Genomic DNA, 24,706 nt, shown 5'->3' on the forward strand with positions numbered 1-24,706 from the left:
TCCCTCGTTAGTCATGGACTAACAGTCTTTTTGCTGGTATTTCCACACCCGACCCCGACCTCCAGCTGTTAGCACAGTGCCCGACATGTAGTAAACGCTTAATAAATGTTGACCTGACTGCACCTTTTTAGGATTACATGAATCTAATAAACAAATACCAACATAAATGGACTAAGATTCCGGGGTAACCTAGGTTCGAGTCCCAGTTCTGCCGCCAGCTAGTGTTCCTTCTCTGGAACTCAGGTTCCTCAACTTGGATACGAGGGGTTGAAGAGCCTAAAGATGATCCTAGTCTGTCTAACCTGGATCCCTGATCCTAGATGACCTAATGTCCCTTCCAGTCCCGTGATTCCATTAATTTACAAACAACTCGAAGCCACTTGGCTGAGCTGTTCACGAAACACATGACGCACGCCCCGGCACTTCCTCCAACAGTGGCCCCGAGCGCGGGTTGCCCAACTGGCAAGTAGCCTGGAGGAGCTTTCCGGCCGGGTCCAGAGTGCAGGCTCCGCGCGCTGCTCCTCCCTACTCTAACCCGGGCTCCCGCACCCGGGCTGGTTCGCGCTGCGCAGGCGCGTGAGCAGGACTTCGAGAGCCGGAATCGTCGGCTTGCGGGAGCGAAGGAGGGAGGAGGGAAGGAGTGAGCTTCGCCGCCTCCCGCTCCGGCCGCCAGTGTGAGCAGGGCAGGACAGGGTAGGGGGCACCCGGCTTCGAGGGCGGGCAGCCGGCCCCGCGTCGCCATGGGCTCCGGCTGGAGCATCGCGGGGGAGGAGGAGGAGGAGGAGCGGCGGCCGCTGCTGCGGCCCGGGCCCGGGTTGGGCGCAGGGGCGGCCAGGAGGAGCCGGGACCCGGTCGCTGAGCACAGAGCGGCGGCGCCGGTGGTACCCGCGGTGCCGGCGCAGGTCCTGGCCGGGCCGGGGCGCGTGTACGGGCGGCGCTGGCTGGTGCTGCTGCTTTTCTCGCTGATGGCCTTCCTGCAGGGCCTGGTGTGGAACACCTGGGGCCCCATCCAGAACTCGGCCCGCCGGGCCTACGGCTTCTCCAGCTGGGACATCGCGCTGCTCGTGCTCTGGGGGCCCATCGGCTTCCTGCCCTGCTTCGCCTTCATGTGGCTGCTGGACAAGAGAGGTGAGCGGCGGCGGGGGGAGCACGGCCCCAATACACACACACACACACACACACACACACACACACACACACCACCTACAGAAACACACCCCAAAACGCAGGCACACGTACACATCCCCAGACACACAACACACCCAAACACGCAACAACACATATCCAAACACCGCCTCACATAAACCCAGAACCAAAGGCACTTCCCAAACACACCCAGCATTGCCCAAATAATCTCCCCTAAAATCTCCACATACCCCAAAATACTCCGCGAACACACAAGCCTCCCCAACAGACAACCAAACACACAACACACACGAACACGGCCCCCTTCCCCAGAACCCCAAGACACTCTCGAAACACACCCACTGCTGCGCAAATACTTCCACCCCAAAAGCCCACACCCATACACCCTTCTCCAACACACACCTTACCAAAACACACAGTATACATTCAGAACCTGAAGACACTCTCCAAACACACCCAAAGGGCGCTCACACCTAAACACTGCATCCCACGCAGTCAGAACCCCAAGACATTTGCCAAACATACCCTTCCACCTGTAATTCCCCCTTACACACACCCAAACACCCCCCCCCCGCCTTCATAACACACATGCCAAATACCCCTCCGACAAACACTCCTGATATACACTCCCCAAATGCTCTACAGACACACTGCTCCAAGAGACACAATACCCAAATACATCCCCTGCACCTGCTAACATGCCCTCAACCCCCTTCCCTCAAGTAACTTCCCTCCACCACCACCCCCCAAAAAAGTGTTGGAGATTGTTGTTAAGGGAGTGCCCCAGGCATCCTATCTCACTGCTGTTCAAGCCCACTTACCTTCAAAAGGGTTTCTTTACCTGTAGTTTGTGAACTTAAAAAAAAATTATGACTATTTCAATACAAGATGTCAATTCAAGGTTTTCCTCCAAAATGCTGTGTATTTTATTTTGTGCATATTAAATTATTCTGAGAAAGAGTCCATAGGCTTCACCAAACTGTCAAAGGGTTGATGATACAAAAAAGGGTTAAGAACCTCTGTTAAGCAGAAGCAAATTTAGGAAGTTTCTTGCATCACATTTCAGTTTGTAATGTCTAGGGGATTACTATTATGTAACACTACAGATCAGAGGCCCTGGGGAAAGTGGCAAATCAACCTTCTAATGTATGATATATAAAGCTGTCATTTATTCCTGCTCTCCTTTGGTGAGTGCTTTGACTTCCTGAGGCATTTTTTTGGGGGTGATGGGTCAGGGACATCTCCAGGTTGATGAAGATTCTAATTTTAATATTTTTTCCAACTACATGTAAAAATAATGTTTTATAAATTTTGTTTTATAAATTTTGAGTTCCAAATTTTCTTCCTCCCTCATTGAGAAGGCAAACAATTTGATATAGTTTATACATATGCAGTCATGTGAAACATATTTTCACGTTAGTCATATTGTGAAAGAAAACAGTCCCCAAAATCCCCAAACAAAACACCAAGAAAAATAAAGAAAAAGCGTGCTTCAATCTTGCATTCAGAATCCATTCTTTCTTTGGAGGTAGATAACATTTTTCATTGTTAGTCCCTAAGAATTGTGTTGGATCTTTGTAGTGCTGAGAATAGGTAAGTCATTCACATTTCATCATTGTGCAGTATTGCTATTACTGTGTACACTGTTATGGTTCTGCTCACTTCACTTTGCATCAGTTTATATAAGTCCAGTTTTTCTGAAAGTGTCCTGTTCAGCATTTCTTATAGCACAATAGTATTCTATTATAATCATTTACAGCAGTTTATTCAGCCATTACCCAATTGGTGGATATCCTCTTGATTTTTAATTCTTTGCCACCACAAAAAGAGCTGCTATAAATATTTTTGTACATGTAAGTCCTTTTCCTTTTTTGGGGGGAGGGGGGGTGATACAGACCTAATGGTGGTATTGCTGGGTCAAAAGTTATGCATGATGGTACAGAAGAGTTCCAGGGAACTCATGAGAGAAGAGGATCTCCAAATCCAAGAAAAAAAAAGAAAGAAAGAACTGTGGAGTATAGATGCTGATTGAACCATATTATTTCTTTTGTTTTGGGTGCTGTTGGTTTTTTTTTTCTTTCTATTTTGAGGTTTTGCATCACTGCTCTGATTCTTTCTCTTGTAACAGGATTAATGCAGAAATAGGATTAATGTTATTATGTGTATATATATGTGTGTGTGTATATATATATATGTATATATGTATATGTATGGAGATATATAGATATAACCTATATCAGATTACCTGCTGTCTAGGAGAGGGGGGAGGGAGGGAGAAAAATCTGAAATTGTAAAGCATGTATAAACAAAAGTTGAGAACTATCTTTACATGTAATGGAAAAAATAAAATACCTCATACATTAAAAAAAAAAGTTATGCATGATTTTATAGCCCTTTGGGCATAGTTTCAAATCACTCTCCAGAATGGCTGAATCAGTTCACAACTACAACAACAACTCCAATTTCCCAACATTCCCTCTCATGTTTGATACTTCAGAGTTGTTTTAATTTGCATTTCTCCAATCAATAGTGATTCAGAGCAGTTTTTCATATGACTATAGATAGCTTTGATTTCTTTGTCTGAAAACTGCCTGTTTATATCCTTTGGCCATTTATCAATTGGAAAATGACTTGGATTCTTCTCAGTTCTCTATTTATTTGTGAAATCAGTCCTTTAGTTAATGAGGATTCCATTACAAGTGAGATGAGAAGTTATTTAGAATTAGGCACCATTACTGGAGATGTTAAAGAATTCAAATGTAAGTAGAAGATGAAGTTTGATAGCAGTGAACTTACTGAGGGCTGAGCCAGAACCTCATTCCAACCTAGTCTGAAGTCCTTTTAGGTAAATTACTAAAGCTAAATGTCTCTCCTCATCTTGGGCAAATTGGTTTTAAAAATAGATTGTCTACCACCAGGACCAGTGCTGCTTGGACTGAGGCCTCTTCCAATCAGAACCTAGAGCATAATACATGTTTTGTGTGTTTGGGGGTGGAGAGGATACCAAAGGAGTGATCATCTGAATGTGTCCCATTAATGGATATCTTGGGAAGAGTCTCCAGAGATCATGCTGTACATGAGAAACCCATTTATCAGGTGTTTACTGGAATCCCTGCTGTCTCTATCCCCAGCTCCTTAATATTTTGAGACAGTGGCAATGGCAGTTTCCACTCCATTATTACAGAACCCTGGAAGGTGAGGACTCATCTGGTCCTCCCCCCCCCCAACAGTTTGTGGCTAACAAACACCTGTGTCATTCTCCTAATTCCTGTGATTCTTGAGCTGCTGGGATAAAAATCTCCCTCTTCCCGAACTTCCCTTCTCATCTTGCTCTGCTCTACTTCTCAATCTTCTGCTGCCCCCTTCTACTGTGCACTCTGAAATACTGATTGTTACATTAACCAATTCCACTCTACCCTAGATCTCTTTATTTTTTTCTTTTTTAAATTTAATTTTTATCTTTTTGGTTACATTTTAAGTTCCAAATTGTCTCCTTCCCACCCTCCCCACCCCATACTAGAAAAGGCCATCATTTAACACACATACATACATTTATTTGTGTGTGTGTGTGTGTGTGTGTGTGTGTGTGTGTGTGTGAGAGAGAGAGAGAGAGAGAGAGAGAGAGAGAGAGAGAGAGAGAGAGAGATTTATCAGTTCTTTCTCTGGAGGTAGATAGCATTATTATTTCATGCAAGTCTTTTCATGGTTTTCTAAGTCCATCCCATTTTAGATCTCTTGAATACTTTTTCCACTGCCTCTTTTTCATCTCAACATCACTTCCTAATGTCCTTCCCCCAAGAACACTCCCTTGTTACAAAGAAGCAAGTTCAATTGAAACAAAGCAACGCATTTACCAAGTTCAACACTGAATGCCTCATTGCATTCTCATAATCCACCACCTTCCTTAGTAGGGAAAAGGAAATCTGTTTCATCAGCTAGTATGTTTCACATCTTCTGGTGTCCCCACTGGTCATGCATTGTTGATTTGAATTCTGATGTCATGTTGTGTTGTTTTCCTTTATTGTGGTGTTTGTATATGTTATTCTTTTAGTTGTTTACTTGCTTCTGAACTCAAATCTCTTTTCACAAACTTCACATCTTGTGTTCATTAAAACAGGATTCTTTCCAAAATGCATCATATCCTTTGCTAAACTGCCCATAACTGTTTGCTACTTCAGTTAGGCCCTAACTCCTTGCTTTCGTCTGTCCCTTTCAAATCTTTCCTTTTAGTGCCAGATTACTATCACTCCATGCCAAAGGAGTTCTTTGGGAATTTTTATACTTATTGATGTCCCTTCTAATCCTAGTTCCTCAATCTCCTCCACTTCCATTATTATCTGTATCTTTCATTTTACTTTAGCCACCCAAAGGGATGTTCATTCATTTCTTAGATCTCACTGTCATCAGTACTGTGCCACCCATTTGATCTTGAACTCTAAGATTTTCCTGTTTGTACATAATCTCCAATGTTACCATCACTTCATGCTTCTTTTCCCCCATTTTAAATGTTTATTTTTAAAAATTCATTAAAAAAAATTTGTTCCAAATTATGCCCCCTCCTCCTCCCATTGAGAAAGCAAGCAATTCTTCACACTTCTTCCAAATTTTGTTCCTATAGAACCCCCAGTTACTCTACCCTTTTCTCATCTACTATACTACCCATTCTTTGACTTCATTTTCTTCTCTTTACAATCTTTACCATAGAAATTACCAGTTCAACTATACATAGTCTCTCCTCAATTCCCTGCCCTTGGTCATTCAGCCATTCTTGCCCTACTTATTTGTAGCTATCTGCCTTTTCCACTTTTATTCTTAGGCTTCTGTGCAATCATACTGGATACACTACTACTAATTCTTATTATCCAATCTCAGCTGGGCCCACATTGCTGTATGACAATCCCTTTAGTCTTCCCTAATTGACTATAACATTTTCCACAGCAATTCTAAACCTTTTTTCAAGCTCTCTTCTTCAGAACATGACCTCACTTCCTTTACTGATTAAATTGGGGTCATTTTCCTGAACTCCCTCGCTACCTTCTTCCTAACCTTTTTACATCTTCACCTGTCCTCTCCTCCTTTGCTCCACTTCTGAGAAAGGTGGCCTTTCATATAAGACCTTTTGTCTCTTAGAGCTTGCTCCTTTGTTCATTTTTTCTCTTTCTCTTCTTTTTTTCATCTTCAAGCTCTTTCTCTCCACTTCTTTCACATCTGCCTACAAATATGCCCAATTATTTCTCAACCTTAAAATGTTTTATTTGATCCAACTCCCAAGCTAACTCATAACTTTCTTCCTTCTCACTGTCAGACTTAAAAAAAAAAATGATCAACACTCCTGCCTCCTCTTCCTCACCATTTGTCAACCCATTTCAATTTAGCTTCTGACCCTTTCACCATTATACTAAAACTGCTTTCTCAAGTGTTATCAATGTGATAGGCAATATGGCATAGTAGAAAGAATTGAGGACCTTAGTTTCAATTAGAACTCAATTAGAATTCTGCCGATGATCTCTTTGTGACCTTGGGTAAGTCACTTAACCCTCTGAAGCCTCAACTTCAGCTTCTGTAAAATAAGGAAGTTAGACTAAATGAGCTCTAAGGTATCTTCTAGCTTTAAGTAAATAATCTTATGATTTGTTAACTGCCAAATTCAGTGGTCTTTTCTTAGGCCTTATCCTCCTGGACTGTCCTGCAGTTTTTGACACTTTGACCATTCTCTGGCTGGAGGAGTTTTTATCTTTATGTAAGACTCAGCTCAGGTGCTACCTTCTTCAAGGAGCCTTCTCTAATCATCCCGAATGTTAGTGCTCTCTCCTTTCTCAAGTTACTTTGTATTTGTTTATCCCTGTGTTTGTGAACTAAGTTCTTTGAAGTCAGGGGTTTTTTGTTTTGTTTTGTTTTCTCAGTGCCTTGCACATTCTAGGTTGTTGTGTTTATTGAATTGAATATCAGGATTCTGGCCAGCATCTAGGGCTTGTCTTGTACAAAGAACACAGTTAATAAATATTTATTGGTGATTTTGGGGCAGCAGTATGGTGTTGGGTTGGCTTTTAGATTTTTTAGTGATACAGACAATTGCTACAACAGAATAAGTTAATACTACCAACAAGGGGGGCAAGGCTGCCCAAAAAGCTGATGCAATCTCAGACTGTTTTAAAAGAAATTCTGTGATTGTACTGGTCGTACTTCATCTAGAATTCAACACTCAGTTTCAAATGTCATCTTTTTTTTTTTTTTTTTTTTTGGTGAGGCAATTGGGGTTAAGTGACTTACTTGCCTAGGGTTACACAACTAGTAATTGTTAAGTGTCTGAGGTCGGATTTGAACTCGGGTCCTCCTGACTTCAGGGCTGGTGCTCTATCCACTGCGCCACCTAGCTGCCCCCAAATGTCATCATTTTAAGAAATACAACTGATTATCTGGATTTTATCCAGAAGAAAGTAATAAGAATGGTGGCAAGTCTTATAGTTATGTCATTTAGGTAGCAGTTGAAGGACTTGAGATGTTTGGTTTAGAGAAAATTTAGGCAGGGACGGAATATTTGAAGGACTCTAATGTGGAGGAGGGATTAGGTTTGCCCTTTTTTGTCCTAGGCAGCAAACAGCAGGCTGTTTAAAGGGTCGTATCGAGGTTTGCCTTACCGTCCAGTAAGGAGCCTGTTAACCTTTGCCACAGGACAAGTCCAAAAACTGAATAGATTACAGGGGAAAAGTTGACAAAATGACTAAAATGTCTAGGCCCTGTTGGAACGACAATGGGATATATATAGGATGATAGCTTGAGGAGATGATGGGGAAAATGAAGGTTAAAAAATTCTTAAAAGTAAGGCCATCATATGATTGTAAACAAAATTATTATGCTATAAGAAATGACAAGCAGGATGATTTCAGAAAGGCTTGAATAGACTTGTATGAACTGATGTATAGTGAAGTGAGCAGAACCAGGAGAACATTTTGCATAATGACAGCAATGTTGTTTGATGAATTGGAATGATTTATTCTCAGCAATATGGTGATCTAAGACAATCCCAAAGGACTAATAATGAAGCATACTATCCACCTCCAAAGAAAGAACTGATATTGATCGAACACAGACTCGAGCATGCTATTTTTCACTTTTTTCTTTCATTTTTACTTTTATTCAAGTTTTCTTATATAAAATGACTAATATGGTTATGTTTTACATAATTGCACATATATAACCTATGTCTGCTTACTGCCTCAGGGAGGGGGAAAGAGAAAGAGGGAAGGAGGAACAGAATTTGGAAGTCAAAACTTTAAATAAAAATGTTTATTCAAAAAGAACCCCAGCTCCTACCCCTTTTGCTCTGAAAATAAATTTTTAAAGTGCAAAAAAAAAAAAGACCATTATCATCACTAATATTCATAGAACACTTCATAGAACTTTGAGGCTTGCAAAATGTTGGCCATAATTTATCTTATTTGATCCTTACAACAATCCTGAGAGGTAGCTACTGTTATTCTACTTCTGCAGATAAGGAAATTGAGGTTTAGATTAAATGACTTGCCCAGGGTCACACAGCAAGTAAGTGAGATAGGATTTGAATTCAGGTCTTCCTCATTCCAAGTCCAGAGCCATAACCACCATACCACCTAGCTACTGTTTGATAAGAAGGAAATGTTTCTAGGCAACAAGGATGGAGCCAATAGATAAGGAATGGTTAAGCATATTAGCAAGAGGAGGTACTCTAAGAGGCAAGCTTCTAAACTAGGCAAACAGTGGTGTCAAACTGAAATAGAAATGAAGGATTGATTCAAGTAAAGAAGTTGGTATTGGCAAGGAAAAAGGTCACCTCATCCTCCAAGACTGGGACAGAAAAGATGTCAATTGATGCTGAGGTGATCTGAAATATGTAATCAGAGGAGAGGAAAGGAAGCTCACAATAGATGGCCTTGATTTTTACAGTGAAATATGAGGCAAAATCTATATATAGAGCCATATCGTCCTATATTTCTCTCTTTCACAGCCAAATTACTTGAAAAAGCTGTCAACACTCATTGCCTCCACTTTCTCACCTTCCACTCATTTTTCAGCCTGTTAAAATCTGGCTTCCATCACTACCACTAGACTGAAACTGCTCTTTCTGAGTTCACCAGTGATATCTTTATTGCTAAATCCAGTGGCCTTTTCTCAGTCCTCATCCTGGATTTCTGTAGCATTTGACATTTTGGCCATGCCCTCCTTCCAGGTACTCTCTCCTCTGTAGGTTTTCTTGATATTGCCCTCTTACAGAGCTCCTATCTGTTAGAGATCCTTCTGTCTCCTGCACAGTCTACTTCCTATACTTTATGCATAGCTGCCCCTCCAAGGCTCTGTCCTGGGCTCTCTTAGCTCCTCTTTCTAAGAACTCTTGTTGAACTCATCAGCTTTCATGGATTTGACTCTTTTGTCTATACAGATGACTTCCAAGTCTCCAGATCCAGTCCTCTTCTTTCTCCGTAGCCTCAGTCTCTTCTCCAGCTGTCTATTGGACATCTTCATTTATATCAAACTCACATCAAACTCAACAGATACTTCCTAAATCAGTTATTATCTTTTCCCCTAAATCCATACCTCTATTTAACTTCCCTATCTTTGTTGTGGGCACATTCTTTTAGTTGTCATTGTCAGTCACTCTCCTCTACTCATTCTCCTTTATCCCCTTTTACCCAGGTAAATGGCCAAGTCTTCTTGATTTTAGCCAGGCAAAAAGAATTAAGAGCTTTCCTTGTGCTAGTCACTGTACTAAGTACTGAAGATATGAAGAAATAACATTTTAAAAAAACAAACACAGTCCCTGCCGTCAAGGAGCTCACATTCTGATGAGGGAGACAAAGTCGTTGCAATCAGCTATGTAAGATATGTACAGGATAAATGGGAGGTAATCTCAGATGGAAGATAGGAGGTAGGGGTAGGTGGAAGACCTCTTGAAGAAGGTGGGATTTAAGATGATTCTTGAAGGAAACCAGAAGATTGAGGTGAGGAGGAAGAGCATTCCAGGCATGGGAGATAGCTAATGAAAAGGTATAGAATCAGGAAAATGAGAGGGACAGCAAGAAGTTCTCTGTCATTGGATCACTGAGTATGTAGAGACTAATAAAGTGTAAGAAGAATGGGGAAAAAAGGGGACCAAGTTATGAAGGGCTTTAAAAAAGAAGAAAAAAATTAGATTTGATCTTGGAGATAAGATAATATTTCTATATTATCCGGAGTTTAATGATTATGGGGTAATTTGGTCAGACCTGCACTTTTTAAGATCACTTTGGTTGCTGAATGGAAGATATATTGGAGTAGGGAGAAAATTGTGACAGACTAACTATCAAACTATTGAAATGGTCCAGGATGAGATGATGAGATTGTACACCAGGATTGTAGCAGGATCAGAGAAGAGGATGTATACGAAAGATGCTGGAAAGGTTGAATTAATAAGACTTGGCAATAGATTGGACATGGGGCTCAGAGAGAGTAAGTAATTGAAGGTGACACCTAGGTTTTTGAGCTTGACTGACTGGAAGGATGGTGGTGCCTTTGACAGTAATAGGGAAGTTAGGAAGAGTAGTGGGTTTGGGGAAAAGATAAAATGAATGAGTTCAGTTTTGGACACCTTGACCTTAAGGTGTCTATGGGACATCGAGTTCAGAAAGGTTTTTTTTGTTTTTTGTTTTTGGTGAGGCAGTTGGGGTTAAGTGACTTATATAGGGTCACACAGCTAATAAGTGTTAAGTGTCTGAGGCCACATTTGAACTCAGGTCCTCCTGACTCCAGGGCCGGTGCTCTATCCACTGCACCACCTAGCTGCCCCCAGAAAGTCTTAAAGGCACTTGCATTTGTGGAGACTGGAAGACAAGAGAGTGCTGGACATGTAGTCATCTTCATAGAAAAGGATATTAGTTTTGGCAATTAAGAAATCATTGGTGGGGCAGCTAGGTGGCGCAGTGGATAGAGCACCGGCCCTGGAGTCAGGAGTACCTGAGTTCAAATCCGGCCTCAGACACTTAACACTTAATAGCTGTGTGACCCTGGGCAAGTCACTTAACCCCAATTGCCTCACTAAAATTAAAAAAAAAAAAGAGATCATTGGTAATCTTGGAGTGAGCAACTTCAGTTGAATGATGAGATTAGAAGCTAGCCTAAAAAGAAATAAGTGAGTGAGAGAGCTGATGCAATGTGAAATGTACTGTATACAAAATAACAGCAATACTGCAAGATGATCTGCTGTGAATGACTTGGTTATTTTCAGCAATGCAATGATCTAAGACAATTCTGAAGGCCTTACAAAAAATGCATTCCATCTACAGAGATATAACCGATGGTATCTGAGTGCAGATCAAAGGATAATTGTTTTTGTTCCTTTATCTGAAGTTTTGTTTTTGTCCTTTTTCTTTCACAACCTGGCTGATGTGGAAATGTTTTGCATGGCTGCTCATGAATAGCTTATATTGAATTGCTTGAGTTCTTGAGTGGGGGGAGGGGAGGAAGAGAATTTGGAAAACAAAGTCTTAAAAAAAGACGTCAAAATTTGTATTTACATGTAATTTGGGAAAATAAAATTCTGAAACGAAAAATGAATTTAAAAAGTAAAAAAAAAAAAAAGAGAAGTAAGTGAGAGAAAAAGTAAAGGTACCAATTGTAGAATGTTTCTTCAAGGAATTTAGCCATTGAAGCAAAGAGAGATATAGCTTAGTAGTTATTGAGAATGGATGGATCAAGCAAGGGTTTTTTGAGGATGAGAGATGTAGACATGTTTGTAGGCAGCAGGGAAGCAGCTGTTAGGGAGAGATTGAAGATGATCAAGAGAGTGGGGATGATAGAGGGAGCAATTAGTTGGAGGAGATGGGATGGAATGAGATCACTTGTGTATGCAGAAAGTTGGTTTTGCCAAGAAGGGTTACCTCTTCTAAGGAAACAGGGTTGAAGAAGGAGAAAGTAACAGAAGGCATTTGAGTGATGTAATATGAAAAAGAAGGAAGAAGGAGCTCTCACCTGAATTTTTTTTCAGTGAAATATGTCAAGGTTCTTAACTGAGATGTTGAAAAAAAGAATTCAAATACTGTGGAGCTACAGTCAGGATAACACAAGATATAGCAGCTTCTACATTAAAGGACCAGAGGGCATGGAATATGATATTCCAGAGGGCAGAGGAACTGGGATTACAACCAAAAATCACCTACCCAGCAAAACTGAGTATAATCTTTTAGGGGAAAAATGGGACTTCAATGAAAAAGGACTTTCAGGAATTTATGATGAAAAGACTTGAACTGAATAGAAAATTTGACTTTCAAATACAAGCCCCTAGAGAATCACAACAAGGTAAACAGGAAAAAGAAATCATGAGGAATATTAAAAGGTTAAACTGTTTACATTCCTACATGAGAAGATAATACTTCTAACTCATAAGGTCTTTCTCAGTATTAGGGCAGCTAAAAGGAATATACTTAGACAGAGGGACAGGTGTGAATTGAATATGAAGGGATGATATCTATAAAGCATTTATTTTTTGTTTATCCTTGTTCTTTGTGGGGCAGGCAGGGTGGGGTGGCTTATGTTTGGGGCCAGATATGGGCTCGGGGCCTCCTGGGTCCAGGGCTAGCTGACCCATGATGACATCTTCAAAATAAAGTTAAGGGGTAAGGGGAATGCACTAGAAGAAAAGGAAAGGGAGAAGTGGAAGGTGGTAAAGTAGCTCACACAAAAGAAACAAAAAAACGCTTATGGAGGGGAGAGGAAGGGAGTGGGCGAGTGGGTGAGCCTTACTCTCATCAGAATTGGCTCAAAGAGGGAATAACATACACACTCAAGTGGGTATAGTAATATATTGTGCCCCGAGGGAAAGTGGTAGGGGAAGGAGATGGGGGGGAGGTGAAAGAAGGAAGGGGAAAGATTAGGGGAGGGGTCAGTAAAAAGCAAAACACTTTTGAGGAGGGACAGGGTAAAAGAAGATAGAAAATAGAGTAAGTATCAAGGGGAGGGACTAGGATGGAGGATAATACAGTTAGCAATAGTAACTGTGAAAGAAAACCATCAACAGAGAAAGAACTAAAGGTATCTGAATACAGATTGAAGTATAATTTTATTTGTTACTTCCTCTTTCTAAAGGTATTTTGTCTGTTTTCTTTCACAACCTGACTAATGAGAAGATGTTTTTGTATGACTACACATATATGACTTATATGGAATTGCTAGATTTCATAGTGAGGGACGAGGAGGGGGGAAGGAAGGAAGAAAATTTGGAACACAAAGTTTTAAAAAGAACAATGTGAAAAAATTTGTTTTTTTTTTTTTACTTGTAACTTGGGGAACATTCTAAATAAAGAGCAGTAGCAGCATAAACGCTTTGGCTTTTGCTCCATTCAAAGAGAAAGATGTCTCTAAGCTATCTCCTCCTCTTGAGGATACCTATCTTCTGGGAGGTTTGAGGTAGAGTGAAAAGGTTTGGAAAGACTGTTTTGGTGAGTGGAAGAGTGTTTCAATTAAAGAAGTATGAAGGGATTATTTTACCTCAGAGAGGGCCCAGTTGAAATTATGTAACATAAATTTGTAGTCAGCAGAACACAATAGGAATGAAGCCAGGGGATGGTGGGAGTAATCCAAGGATGAGGTTTGGCCAGAAAAGATCTTTGATAGGAAAAGGGGCAAGGAATTTGAGAGAAGACAATGACTATGGAGTTGAAATTGTTCACCAAAGGTTGAGGATAGGAAAGAGAAGAGACTGTAGTTAATGTGGGGGGCTGGCCTGGGAAGATCTAAGTGATTGAGAGATTAGAAGTCTTGGTGAGGATGAAGGACTGAATTTGGAATTGCAAGGCAGATGGAGCAGTGGAATGAATATTGATTATGATCAGATAAAAGAAAAGAGAGTTATTGACAGTGCCATGGTTGCAGAAAAATCAAGAAAGATAAGGATTGAGAAAAGACCCTTAGATTTGGTACTTGAGAGCTCATTGCTAACTTTGGAAAGAGCAGTTTCAGTTGAACCATAACAGTGGAAACTAGATTGCAGAAGATTTGGAAGAGTGAAAGGAGAGGCAAAGATTCCACTTCCTCAAACTCTTGCAATTGTCCCATTCCTTGTACTTAAACCACAGCCACCCTACTCTAGGCTCCTGTCCCCTTTTGCCTTGATTATTTCTATTGTCTCCTAATTGATCTCCTTGTTTCAAGTCCCTCTCATTCTCTAATCCCTGCTCAACAGCTGTCAGATTCCTAAAGAAGAGGTCTGACCATGTCAGTTCCATGATCAAAAAGCTTCTACACTTCCTCATTTCTTTTAGTAAAAAAAATAGAAACTCCTCCTTTTGTCATTCAAAGCCTTTCATAATCTTGCTTCAGTCTTCATTTATAGACTGAATACATATCACTTCCCTTAATATAGACTTCTATCCATCCCTCTTTTATAGCATCCTGTCTCCTGCTCTTTCACAGATACTTAGTCCTATTCTTTGTTTGCTTGTCTGTGAACATATTTTATCCTCCATTAGAATTTAAACTCCTTAAGTTAAAGAACTATCCCATTATAGTTTTACCTTCAGCACTTCAGTTGAGTGCCAGGCACACAATGGGCACTTAATAAATGCTTAATGCTTCACTGATTCAACTCAGAACAATGACCAGAAGTCATAGAGAACTAAATTTTGGCTCAGTGTAAAAAAATTTTCTAACAATGAAAGCCGTTCAAAATTGCAATGTACTGCTTTATGAGGTATTAAAATCAGTTACTGGAAGTTTTTAAGCACAGAATATATATTGTAGAAAGAGTTCATTTAGAATTTATTAAACACATACTATGTGCAGAGCACTGAGAATACAGGAAAAACATGAAACCTTTCCTTTAAGATCTTGCACTGGTTAGGAAAATAGACTAATGATTCCTGATTCTTTGATCCTTTCATCTGATTCATACATGAGGAACATTTCCTGTTTTATGCAAGCCTGAATATGAAAATCTGCATTAATCAGAAAGAGAAATTATAGTATCATACTTTGTTTTACAAAAGTATATTTGGTTTTTTATTTACCATAGACTTAAAAAATTTGTCCCTTTTAAAATAATGATTCACCGGGCAGCTAGGTGGCACAGTAGATAGACCACCAGCCCTGGATTCAGGAGGACCTGAGTTCAAATCCAACCCCAGACACTTAACACTAGCTGTGTGACCCTGGGCAAGTCACTTAACCCCAATTGCCTCACCAAAAATAATAATAATAATAATAATGATTCACTTATTAAAATTTAGATTCATTTACATGCATCTTCTGTAGGAAGCAAAGTTCTATTTTAATTAAGCAGACACAGAATTTACAATATGTAAATCTTGGCTCAGTATTTTATGGAACAAATAATATCAAGATGGTACCTGCCTTTGAGAACTTTTTAGTTTAAAGTAGATTTAACACAAATAGGATCAGAGAATTTGAGTTAGAAAAGAATCAGTGATCACCCAATCCAACCCATACCTGAACAGGAATCTCTTCTGTGACATTCTCTGAGAAGTGCTTATCCACGTTCTGCTTTGTGATGCTTTTTGTGTGTTTGCCTTACCTCCCCCCCCCCCCCCCCCTGCAGTGGCTGGTGGGGGGGACTAGCCAAGATTTACTGATAAATTCGGCAACAGTTTAGGATTTTAAGTATTTATTAAAGTATATTAGAAGTTAGTGAAGAGAGATAATGAGCACAGGTCTCTAAAAGAATGGAAAAACCTAGCTCAGATCTATGTGGGATAGATAGAGAGAAAAGCCAGCCTTCACCTAGTAGCTCATGCTTCCAAAAAGAGACAGAGTCCCAGCTGGTTCTCCCAGAAGCCTCCTGTGGAACCTGAAGCAGGGCAGTCCCCACACACAACTCCAAGTTAATTGGCTGGTCCATTGATTGACATGACTTACAGGCAGTTCTACTGAATAGAGGCAACTTCCAGAAGGTTTAGTCTGACCTTTAGAACCTAAGGAAGGTCACATGCTTTCTTGTCAGGGGGTGGCATCCTGGTTCTCATAATGTCTTTCTCAGCAGGGGGTGGCACCCTGGTTCTCACAGCTTGAAGACCTCTACAAGAGGAAGTTACTGGTTTACAAGGCTATCCATTCCAGATTTAGATAGCTCTCATTGTTAGAAAATTTTTCCTCTCATTGATCTTTGTTTCTCTTTCCTTACATTGAGTTTCACTGTATCTTCTGCCTCTTGCTTCCCAGTTCTTCCCCTCTTGAGCCAAGCAAGAAAAGTTATACCTTTTTTTTTTTTACAACACCTTCTTTTCTGAGCTTCTCTAGGTTAAATATCTAATCCTTTCAACTACAACCCTGGTTTTAATTCATTTCACAATCCTGGTTGGTTTCCTTTGGACTCACTCTAGCTTGTCGATGTCCTTCTAAAATGTGGTGTCTAGAACTGAATATAATACTTCAAATGCTGTCTAACTAGGGCAAGATTCAGTGAATCTGTACTTTTGGTCTTATGCTTCCATTATTACAGCTATTAAGGTTGATTTGTATTGGCTTTTTGGTTGTCATGTCACATCATTATCTATTATACTGTATACATATGTGTACTGTCTATCATTCTTACTTCAAAATTCATTTTCATGTAAGTACTCATGACTGAAAAGCATTATTAAATATCTCTTTGCAATACAGGAATATGTTAGTATCAGAATTGCTTGGCCTGATATTTCTCACTCTTCAGGAGCTTACAACAGAAGGAGGTGCTCCAAAAGGGATGAATAAAAATGCAGTCAATAAAATAAATCAACTAAATGAATGAAAAATAAGGTATTTATATCAGATGTGGGTAAAGAGTAAGTTGATGGGTGGTAGGCAAAGGAAGAATACATATTTTATGAAAAAGTGATTATGGGATTTTTCTCAAGGATGAACAAGCAAGAAAAACTCTTTTTTCTTGGTCATTGAAGGATATTTAGTCAAGAAGCTATAGAGGTATAGAATTATGTAGAGATGGATGGGAGTAATGATGAAAGAAATAATTATAAACAAAGTAGCAAAAGTATAGAGTTGAGTATAAAATATTACTAGTTTTTAAATAATCTGTTAGAATTTATACATTGACATATATGTTGCCTCCTTAAAGTGGTTACTTTGAGAAACTTACACACTTATTCCAAGGATATTGTCATTGCTCAAAACATTTATGAAACATTTGGGGCGGGGGGCAGGGTAATGGGGGTTTTGCCCAGGGTCACACAGCTAGTAAGTGTCAAGTGTCTGAGGCCGGATTAGAACTCAGGTACTCCTGAATCCAGGGCCGGTGCTTTATCCATTGTGCCCACCTAGCTGCACCATGAAACTTCTCTTTTGCAATTATGTTTCGAATCTGTGGCATATTCTTTTGAATATCTTTAATGGTGGCCACTTTGTGTTTTTGAGACTGGAGCTTATGATAGGAATTCCAAAAGTCATTTAGATCGAAGTGTTATTCACTAAGCTTTATCAGTCTGGATTATACCTTTTTTGGTTTAAAAAAAATACTAATTAGAACATATATTTTTTCCTTGGGGACTTTTCCTCCTTCAAAACATGTCAATACTCTTTGGCCACATTAGGTGATATTAGGCATTATGTTTCACCTAGCCAGTTAATTCAGTGGAGCATCAGTCCATTTCATTTCATTAAGCATTTAATAAGTGTCTACTATGTGCTAGACTCCTTTCAGATAATAGAACAAAAGTGAACCAGGGCCCACCTTTAAGGAAATTACATTCTACTGGCGGAAACAACGTATTTGCCAGAAAGTAATTTTTCCAGAGAGGGAAGTACCAGCACCTAAAAGAATGAGGATAGACTTCTCTGAGAGGCGACATGAGCTGAACTTTAGGGAAAGTTGGGGATTCTAGGAGGCAGCGGGTGTGTGCAAAAGCGTGGGAAAAAGAGATGAAATGTCAGTGGAGAACAAATAGACTAGTTTGGCTGGAATGTAGAGGGTATGAATAGTAAGTGCGGAATAAAGCTTAAAAAAGGCTGCCAGGTGATGGATTGGATAGAGCGTTGGGCCTGGAGTCAGGAAGAATCATGAGTTCAAATCTGGCCTCATACTTAGTAGCTGTGTGACCCTGGGCAAGTCACTTATCCCTGTTTGCCTTAGTTTCCTCATCTGTACATTGAACTGGAGAAGGAAATGACAAACCATTCCAGTATCTTTGCCAAGAAAACCCTAAATAGGGTCACCAAGACAGTCAAATGATTAATCTACTAAACCATTTTAAGGCTAAAACGGTAAGCTGCAGCCAGATTCTGAAGGGCTTTAAAAGCCAAACTGAGGAGTTTACATTTTCTCCTAGAGATAATAGGATACCACTGGAACATCTTGAATAAGGGAGTGACTTGTCAGACCTGTGCTTTTAGCAATATCAATTTGGCAGTTAGGTACCAGGGAGAGACAAAGAAAATTACCAACTAGGAAGCTGTTGCTATATGCTTCACAAGAAGTGATAAGGAAAGACCTAAACCAGGGTGGTGGCTGTGTGAATGGAAAGGACATGTCAACCTGAAAATTAATAAAACAATAAATAGAATAGAATTAAGGTCTTTAGCGAGGCAGAGGAATTATAACTTGGAGTATCACAAAGCAAATTGCTAGTAATACTATTAGCAAAGATGGATACTGGAGACAGGATTTTATAAAGGGTAACAAAACAGAGAGAGCTATGAGATGCTCTTGAGAAGAGTAACTTTCTCAGATAGACCTATCTGATGGAGAAGAACCTTTTTGCCTAACAGTCTAAAGACAGGAAGTAAGCCTGGGAATCTCTGGGAGAGGATAGTTTATTTGTGGCATTCATAAAACAGTCAGTATGGAATTGACAAGTCTGGTCAGCCCCAGCGCATTCATTGGCCAGGGAATGGAGAATAGGTGCAGATGAGTCAGTTCTTTGTAAATTGTGTTTATCAGAGAGTAGAAAAGAGAGGTTGTAGACAGAATCAATAAGATTTGTCTGGTGGTTATGATGTAGGAGACAAAAAAGGGTTACAAAAACCCAAGACCCAAGCTTCAATTCAGATATTAGCTCCAAAAGGGAGTTAGACCCCAGTTAATGGATAACTTACCAGGTTCTTGTACCCACAGTGATCAGTACCCATAAAATGGGTCAGGTCAAATAACAATAAAGGAAAAGACAAGGGTATAGAAATTCCAAAGAAAAATGATTATATTTTGAAACTAGCCATGGGAATCAGAAAGAGACATGAGCAGAAAAGGCCAAATTTGTCCCCAGATTCACCTTATGATGTGTAAACCCACAACACACACCTCCACTGAAAAAGGTACACACCTGGGGGTTGGCTATAGGACCTCAGGAACTCCAAATTAAGATAAGCCCTCCCCTGAAACACCTCAAGGTAGAGAATATTAAAATGAGAAGGACAGGCCCTCCCCTTTACCTCCCTAAGGTGGAGATTATTATGAGACTGATAATCAATTTATCTATACTATAAATATAACTGTTCTCCTTTTACTATTTGAGAGATACCTTTCCATTTTCTGGTTCTCTCCCTGTGATCACTCACAGCATTGCAATAAAACTTGGTAAACTGAGTCACTCAGTCTTGTAATTCTTTTGGGATGACTCACTATCAATTTGACCCCAAATTTCCATCCCACATCAGATTTAATTGATCAAACTGATCGTGAGGCATCCCAAAGAATTACAAGACTCAGTTTCCAGTTTTATTAAAAGACTGGATGACCACAGGGAGAACACCAAGGAGAAAAGTGTCTTGAATAGGGAGATGGAAACGGTTATATTTATAGTGAAAATGTAGGTTATTTCCTCATTATCTTAATCTCCTCCTTGTGGGAGGTTCATATCCTATTTTGGACTTCCTGGGGTCCAAAGGCAGGTACCTTTCTCAGTAGGGGTGTGGTTTTGGGGTTTAAACGTCATAAGGTAAACTTAAGGACTAGACTTGTCAGACTCCAAGGGTCTCTCTGTTTAGGATATCTCTTTACTTTAAGATCTGGTTTCTAGGTATAGTTTCTGTTTCCTGTCATCCAGGATTATTAATCCCTGGCTATGGTTTCCTTAGGCTTCTGTTGATAGTATTTGTTGATAAGGACAGGAACCCTTCTGGTTACTGTCCTGTTGATAAGATCTCAAACCTTAGTTTCTCTATAAACCCTTCTGGCTACTGTTGATCTTAGTTTATCCCCAGGCACAGTGGATAAAGCACCAGCCCTAGATTCAGGAGGACCTGCGTTCAAATCCAGCCCCAGACACTTAGTTTACTAGCTGTGTGACCCTGGGCAAGTCACTTAACCCTCATTGCCTCCCCCCCACACACCCAAAAAAAAGAATGGATCTTAGTTTATCTGTTAACCCTTCTAGCCTCCTCCATCACAATGAATAAAATAAATAAACAAATATAGGAGGGGAAGACCCTACTGTTTCTGGCCAAAATAGAAACAATTGCTATTTACCCTTGCTCTAAGCCATTGAGACCAAACAATGGCCAAATTAGGCTTGGGCTGGGACTTATTCTTCGCCAGTCTATGAGAGCCAGAGCCAGAGCGATTTGGGTTAGGGTATGATCCTTCAAAACACAAACAGAACCAAATCTATCTGGTAAACCCTAGACATCTTATGAGGTTTAAAGATTCAAAACTTAAATTCGCTTTTTTCTAGCTGCTTCCAATATTTTCTCCTTGGACCTGGTATCTCTGGACTTTGGCTATAATATTTCTTATAGTGCAAGTACAGTAGTGGGCCTATGGATTGTGCACTTCTTTTTCCAGGAGTAGGGCTGACTAGGCAGCTACTCAGATATTGTCCCTTGTGTCCAAGTCCAAGAGATATTGAAACCCAGTTTGGGTTTGAACACCAGTTGGGGCATCCCCCAATACTCTAGTCTGAATGATAGGCATAGTCTTTCACAAGGGAGAAGCCACTCCCTTGGAGCTGAAGACCAGTCATCCCTTCCCTGGGCAAGGGACAGGGGTTGGGCATGAGGGAGAAATTACACCGTCTTACCTCAGGGTATGTGGTGAAACAAAGAGGAATATCTTGTTTTCCTGGGTTTGGGCACCAAAAGTGTCACAGGTGCACTGGTTCTTGGATATCCTCGGTTAAAGAATTAAACTCGTACACATTCCAATCAGAGATAAAGTAAAGTTTTTATTTGGGATGAGGGGATGTGTCCAGGAGTATGAGGCTGTGTGTCCAGGAGGAGAAGTTTAAGACTTCAGCTCTCCAAACAAGAGAGAAGATGATGCCTTTAGAAAGGGTAAATGGGGATACCTGAAACTGGAAAGTTACAGGTTTTGTGGGGCTTGGGGATACTTGAACAATGTCACATTCCTGATCTCTGAAGTATCACTGCCTCCTGGTTCCCAGTCAGGTAGTAAACCACACCTGGTTACCATTTGGCTTCCTGCTATTAACTTTTATGGCCCTTTAATTCCTTGATATGTCTGCCCTGTTATTCTAGTTGATTATTTTGTTTTTCACAGAAGAGCCTCCTCTGACTGATCCTAGGCCTATTATAGTAGGACTACAGGATAGTATTCTGTTACATTAATATCTGTAGTTCAGACATTTCTAGTTGGTGAAAAACTCACTTTTATTTCCAGTTTTTTTCATACTGTGATTTGTGGTGGTGTGGTATCATGTGAGTTCTTTCCTTCTTCTGTTGAACTCCTTAGGGTATATGCCTAGTAGTGGGTTGCACAAAAAATTTGTTCTGTTGGGTGACTTTTCTACTAGAATTTCAAATGTTCTCCAGAATAGTCGTGCCGATTTTGTGGCTTCCCCCAGTGTATTATATTAGTATGTCAGTTTTCTCAGAGCACCTCCAACAGCTATGGATTTTATATTTTGTCAGCTTTGCCAATCATTGATGGCTGTGATGTGAAACATCTAAAACTGAATTCCTTTCCCCCAAAACTGGTTCCATTCCCATCTTTTTCTTTCTTTCTGTCAGAATACTATCATTTCTTCTTTGCTCCTAAGTCAGTCAACAGTCATATTTGATTTTTCCTTTACTTCTTCCGTATACCCTAATGCTACCTGTAATTGCTCCCTTTGAAATATCTCTGAGATTTTCCTCTTTCTCTCTCTTAGTCTTGTAGCCAAGCTTCATCACCTCAACCCCTAAACTACATCATGCAGTAGTCTCCTAGCTATTCTCTCTGCTGGTAGTTATTTAACACTCTAGACACCTGAATATCTAGACAATGGATAGAGAGAGCAGTGTACCTAGAGTCAGGAACACCCAAGTTCAGATTCAATCTCGATACTTTTTAGGCATGTGACCCTGAGCAAGTCACTTAACCTTTGTCTCCTCAAATACAAAAATAGGTATAATAATAGAATTATCTCTGGAGCTGTTGTTGAGAGTCAAATGAGTATTTGTAAAGTGCACTGCAAACTTTAAAGCATATATAAGTACTAGCTATTATTATTCTTATTACAGCATTATAAAAACCTTGTTTTTCAACACATTAATAATCCCTGTTCAAGAATGTTAATTGACTTCCTGTTTTCTAGTTTATAGACATTAAATCTAAACTCTGTTGAATGACTTTAAAGACCCTCGATGATCTCAACTTTGTTGTCCTGCAGTGGACAACAGTCTTAGTGTGTTGAATGGGTGTTGGCAGGTTAAATGACTTACAATGTTACTTGCAACCAGCGTGTGTGAGAGGACAGGACTGTCTAAGTTGCTCCTCTGAACCACCTGCCTATCAGAAGATTGTTATGAGGACTAACTGCATGTAAAAATCTCTCGAGCATTACGTAAATGGGAACTATTATTATTTTAAGTCTGACTAAAGCTGGAGGCTTGGTAAGATATCAAAGACACCAAGGTCATCTACTCGCAGCCCAGGCCATCTCTGTTTGGTCTTGACTTTGGTCTTTGCCATTGGACTTTGATGACTTGAGAAGAAAGAGTGAGGCTGATGACTTTGGGGCAGCTCTGCTTCAATGAAATTCCAGTTCATATGATGAATCAACATGATGTCCTTTGTCTTCTAAAACAGAGGACAAACAACAGCTGTCACCTTAATAGGATTACTTCCACATGATGGTTTCCAGCCCTACTAGTATTGCTGTTTGGCTTATTGCCATACATTTTGCTTCAGACTCAAAGACTCTTTAGAATGACTAAACTCATCATCTTCCTAGCACAATTAGAGCCATTTCCTAAGTGTACAGTCTTTCTGTCAACGCTGCTACTTTCTTCCCTAAGGTTCAAAGAACCCTTAGAATTTTCTTGACTCTTCATTTTCATTTCACATGTTTATGTGAATCACCAAGTCTTCCTTGAAAGCATCCATTGATTCCGACTCTTTTTTCCATTTTTAATTTCTACCACCCTATTCCAAGCTATCACATATCTAAGTTAGTGCAGTAGCCACCTGACTTCCCTAATTCCAGTCTCTGACTGTTGCTGTGATTTCATTGGTCTAGTGAACTTCAGATGAATAAACTCTACCAATTCATATTGGCCACCTGCTCTGCAACTTAAGTCTTAGAGTTGCCTGGGGCACTGAGAAGTTAAGTGATTTTTCCCCCACTCTCAGCCAATATATATGAGATGTGGAACTTGAACTTGGGTCTTCTTTAACCAAAGGTCAACTCTCTCTCTCCGATACCCAGTGCTGCCCAATGAAGCTTTTTTTTTTAATAAAGTATTTTATTTTTTTTCCTGTTAACATGTAAAGATAGTTCTCAACTTTTGTTTATACAAGTTTTCCAATTTCAGATTTTTCTCCTTCCCTCCCCTCCTCCCTCCCCCCTCCCCTAGGCAGCAGGTAATCTGATATAGGTGTTATTTATATATATATATATATATATATATATATACATACATATATATATACACATACATATATATACATATATATAATAACATTAAACATATTTCTGCATTAGTCATGTTATAAGAGAAAAATCAGAGCAATGCCAATGAATCTTCTTTAACTTTTGTTGTTGTTCACTTGTGTCCAACTCTTTGTGACCCCATGGACCATCACATGCTAATTTACTGTACATTTGGTTTTCTTGGCAAGGTTACTGGAGTGATTTGCCATTTCCTTCTTCAGTAGATCAGAGCAGGCAAAGCTTAAGTGACCTGCCCAGGGTCACACAGCCAGTAAGTGTCTGACTCCACTGAGCCACCTACCTGCCACCTTTAACTACCACTTTCATTATGCCACTCCTTTGTTCAAAAACCTTTAGTCACTCCAGTTTCTTCCATATTAAAATAAATTCCTCTGCTAAACTTCTGAGGCCTCTAGAATTTGACCCCATGTTATCTATTAAAATTTCTACCACTTTCTGACACACACCCTCTTCTGGCTTGTCATTAGATCATAGCATTTAGAGCTGGAAGGTATCTTAGAAACCAATTATTTTTTCCTCCCTTCCTCCATTTTTTAAAAAACCTGGCTCTTGGAGGGAAGGGGATTTGCCTCACAAAGGCAGTGCACTGTCAGGCACTGGATTCTAATTTAGGTCTCTTAGGTCCAAACATCATTCCTCACTCTTTCTCATTAGATAACTTTTAATTGTATTCATTATCACCCTTATACTGGGAGGGCCAAAAGTCACTAAGTCACAAAGGG

The 24,706-nt window shown here is 40.0% G+C and overlaps 1 protein-coding gene across 1 annotated transcript in view; it reads left to right on the plus strand.

Annotated features, from left to right (window-relative positions):
* Positions 1-504: 504 nt before the first annotated feature.
* SLC49A4 (solute carrier family 49 member 4) overlaps positions 505-24,706 on the plus strand; it is a 141,050-nt gene continuing 116,848 nt past the window's right edge. The window contains exon 1 of the mRNA XM_043996521.1: positions 505-1,128. Within this exon, the coding sequence (XP_043852456.1) occupies positions 741-1,128 (388 nt within the window). The 5' untranslated portion in view covers positions 505-740. The remainder of the gene's footprint in view (positions 1,129-24,706) is intronic.

This window comes from Dromiciops gliroides, chromosome 3 (assembly GCF_019393635.1).
Source record: "Dromiciops gliroides isolate mDroGli1 chromosome 3, mDroGli1.pri, whole genome shotgun sequence".
NCBI classification, from domain to species: domain Eukaryota; kingdom Metazoa; phylum Chordata; class Mammalia; order Microbiotheria; family Microbiotheriidae; genus Dromiciops; species Dromiciops gliroides.